This window comes from Oratosquilla oratoria, chromosome 10, assembly GCF_046742065.1.
Source record: "Oratosquilla oratoria isolate Oo_2021 chromosome 10, ASM4674206v1, whole genome shotgun sequence".
Lineage (NCBI taxonomy): Eukaryota > Metazoa > Arthropoda > Malacostraca > Stomatopoda > Squillidae > Oratosquilla > Oratosquilla oratoria.
In genome coordinates, this window is record NC_134786.1 from 67,318,478 (window position 1) to 67,320,977 (window position 2,500).

At 35.0% G+C, this 2,500-nt stretch overlaps 1 protein-coding gene across 1 annotated transcript in view; it reads left to right on the forward strand.

The window, feature by feature from the left end:
• The first annotated feature begins 2,157 nt into the window (after positions 1-2,157).
• Positions 2,158-2,500, forward strand: part of LOC143028955 (uncharacterized) — a 4,003-nt gene continuing 3,660 nt past the window's right edge. Inside the window, exon 1 of the mRNA XM_076191306.1 lies at positions 2,158-2,371. Coding sequence (XP_076047421.1) covers positions 2,158-2,371 — 214 coding nt within the window. The remainder of the gene's footprint in view (positions 2,372-2,500) is intronic.

Here is a 2,500-nt window from a genome sequence, read left to right on the forward strand (position 1 = left end):
GCGGCGAGAACGTTACCAGTGCCGAGTGACTTAAACCAATACACGAAAGTTTGCGTTCAACCCAGCTCCACTATGATAATGCATATGGTAAGTGTACGAACGCGGGAAAGTATTTGGCATAGAATTAAAGTGCATTGTGGTTGATAAAACGTATCTCTAAACACTGAGACCCATTCAGTGTCGTACAAATACTTTCCCGCGTTCGTAGACTTACCATATGCATTATCATAGTGGAGCTGGGTTGAACGCAAACTTTCGTGTATGTGTATGAACTCGAGCATACAGATATATAAGAAAACTTGCGCTTAACTTATAGCTCTCTTGATGGTGTATTGGTTTAAGTCACTCGGCACTGGTAACGTTCTCGCCGCATGGGTTCGAGTCCTCGGGCGTCCCACGTTACAATTTCTGCATGCGCCTATATGGCTTAGAATTAAAGTGCATTGTGGTTGATAAAACGTATCTCTAAACACTGGGACCCATTCAGTGTCGTACATATATATATATATATATATATATATATATATATATATATATATATATATATATATATACATATATATATATATATATATATATATATATATATGTGTGTGTGTGTGTGTGTGTGTGTGTGTGTGTATGTGTGTGTGTGTGTGTGTGTGTGTGTGTGTGTGTGTGTGTGTGTGTGTGTGTGTGTGTGTGTGTGTGTGTGTGTGTGTGTGTGTATCATGCAGAATCCACAGGGAAAATAAAGTACGGAATAATAAACGTTTTCGTCTATTACGACATTTTCAGGAAATGTAATAGACGAAAACGTTTAGTATTCCGAAGTTTAATTTCCCTGCTGTTTCTGCATGATCATTAAGTCACATGGTTTTGGGGTTATTTCTGCGATATATATATATATATATATATATATATATATATATATATATATATATGTATCCATATATATACATATGTGTATATATATATATATTTATATATATATATCCATATATATATATACATATATATATATATATATATTCATATATATATGTATATGTATATATACATGTATACATATATATGTATATATACATGTATATATATATGTATATATATATATATATATATATGTATATGTGTGTGTGTGTGTGTGTGTGTGTGTGTGTGTGTGTGTGTGTGTGTGTGTGTGTTTGTATATATATATATATATATATATATATATATATATATATATATATATATAGGCGTGTGTGCTTTAGCAGTTAACTATACATTCATGTACTGTGCACGGGCAAACCTTGCATTTACACATAAACCGAATTGCTCCTCTTCCCTTCTTCTGTCCGTGGTATTCTCCATTCCTTCCCTTCTTTCTGATTGCAGAGTTGGCCATGACTTTGTTAATTTCCACCGCTCTGTCATTTTTTTTCACATTTCTTTCTCTTTCTCCCCTCCTTCCCGCAGTTGTTCTCCACACTCGTTCCTTTCCTTGTACTTGTGATTTTTCTTAAAATATTCGATGCATTTCTGCTGCCCCTTATACAGCCACGTGAAACTCCCAAATTCTATTCCCTTCTGTTTGTTTTCCTTCTTGACTATTTTCATTCTGCTTTAACTCTCCGTTTCCTCCGTCCTTGCTTTCGACCACTTATTTTGATTACCTTTCACCGCTTTTATCTTTTTATCCTTTCGGTCCTTTATTTTTTTTTTACTTTTGATTTTGTTTTACATTTAATAGTTTTACAATTTTTTCCCATTAATATAGTCTTCCCAGCTTTCTATGTTCTTGTTTTCTTCGCCACTCCAACTTCACCTCTGTATCATCTTTCGCTCAGTCCTCTCTCAATCCCTTCACTACTATTATTGAACTATTCCATTACTATTTCTATTACCTTTCAACTTCACCTCTGTCTCCTCTTTCCCATACTCCTCTTCCATTTCCTTCACCACCATAGTTGAAATATTCCATCTCCATTTCTTCCTTCATTTTTTCCTTTCTTCCAACTTACCTTCTCAACTCCTCTCTTCACCCTTACCCTATATTCCCCTTCCTTCCCATTTCTTCCATCTCTTGTTCTCTAATATTAACTTCCTTCCCACCCCAGTCGACCCTTCTTTCTCTGCAGACCAACACTCATGTAAACTCGGAACGGCTTCATTTTTCTCTTTAAGAAAACTTAACACATGAGCCACCAGATGTCCTTCGTGGTAACTCATATTCTGGAACGAGGAATAAGTGGTCTACTTAAAAAGAAAGAAGAAGAAGAAGAAGAAGAAGAAGAAGAAGAAGAAGAAGAAGAAGAAGAAGAAGAAGAAGAAGAAGAAGAAGAAGAAGAAGAAGAAGAAGAAGAAGAAGAAGAATCCAGCAATGAATTCTTAGAAGGAACATCGGGAAGGAGTATAAGAAGAAAAAAAAAAAGAGAAAATGGGAGAATTGGAAAGGATGAGAAGATTAGACAAATGAAAAAGGACGAGAAGATAGAGAAGGAGGAGGAGAAAAAAGAGTAGGAAGAAAAAGAAGAGGAAT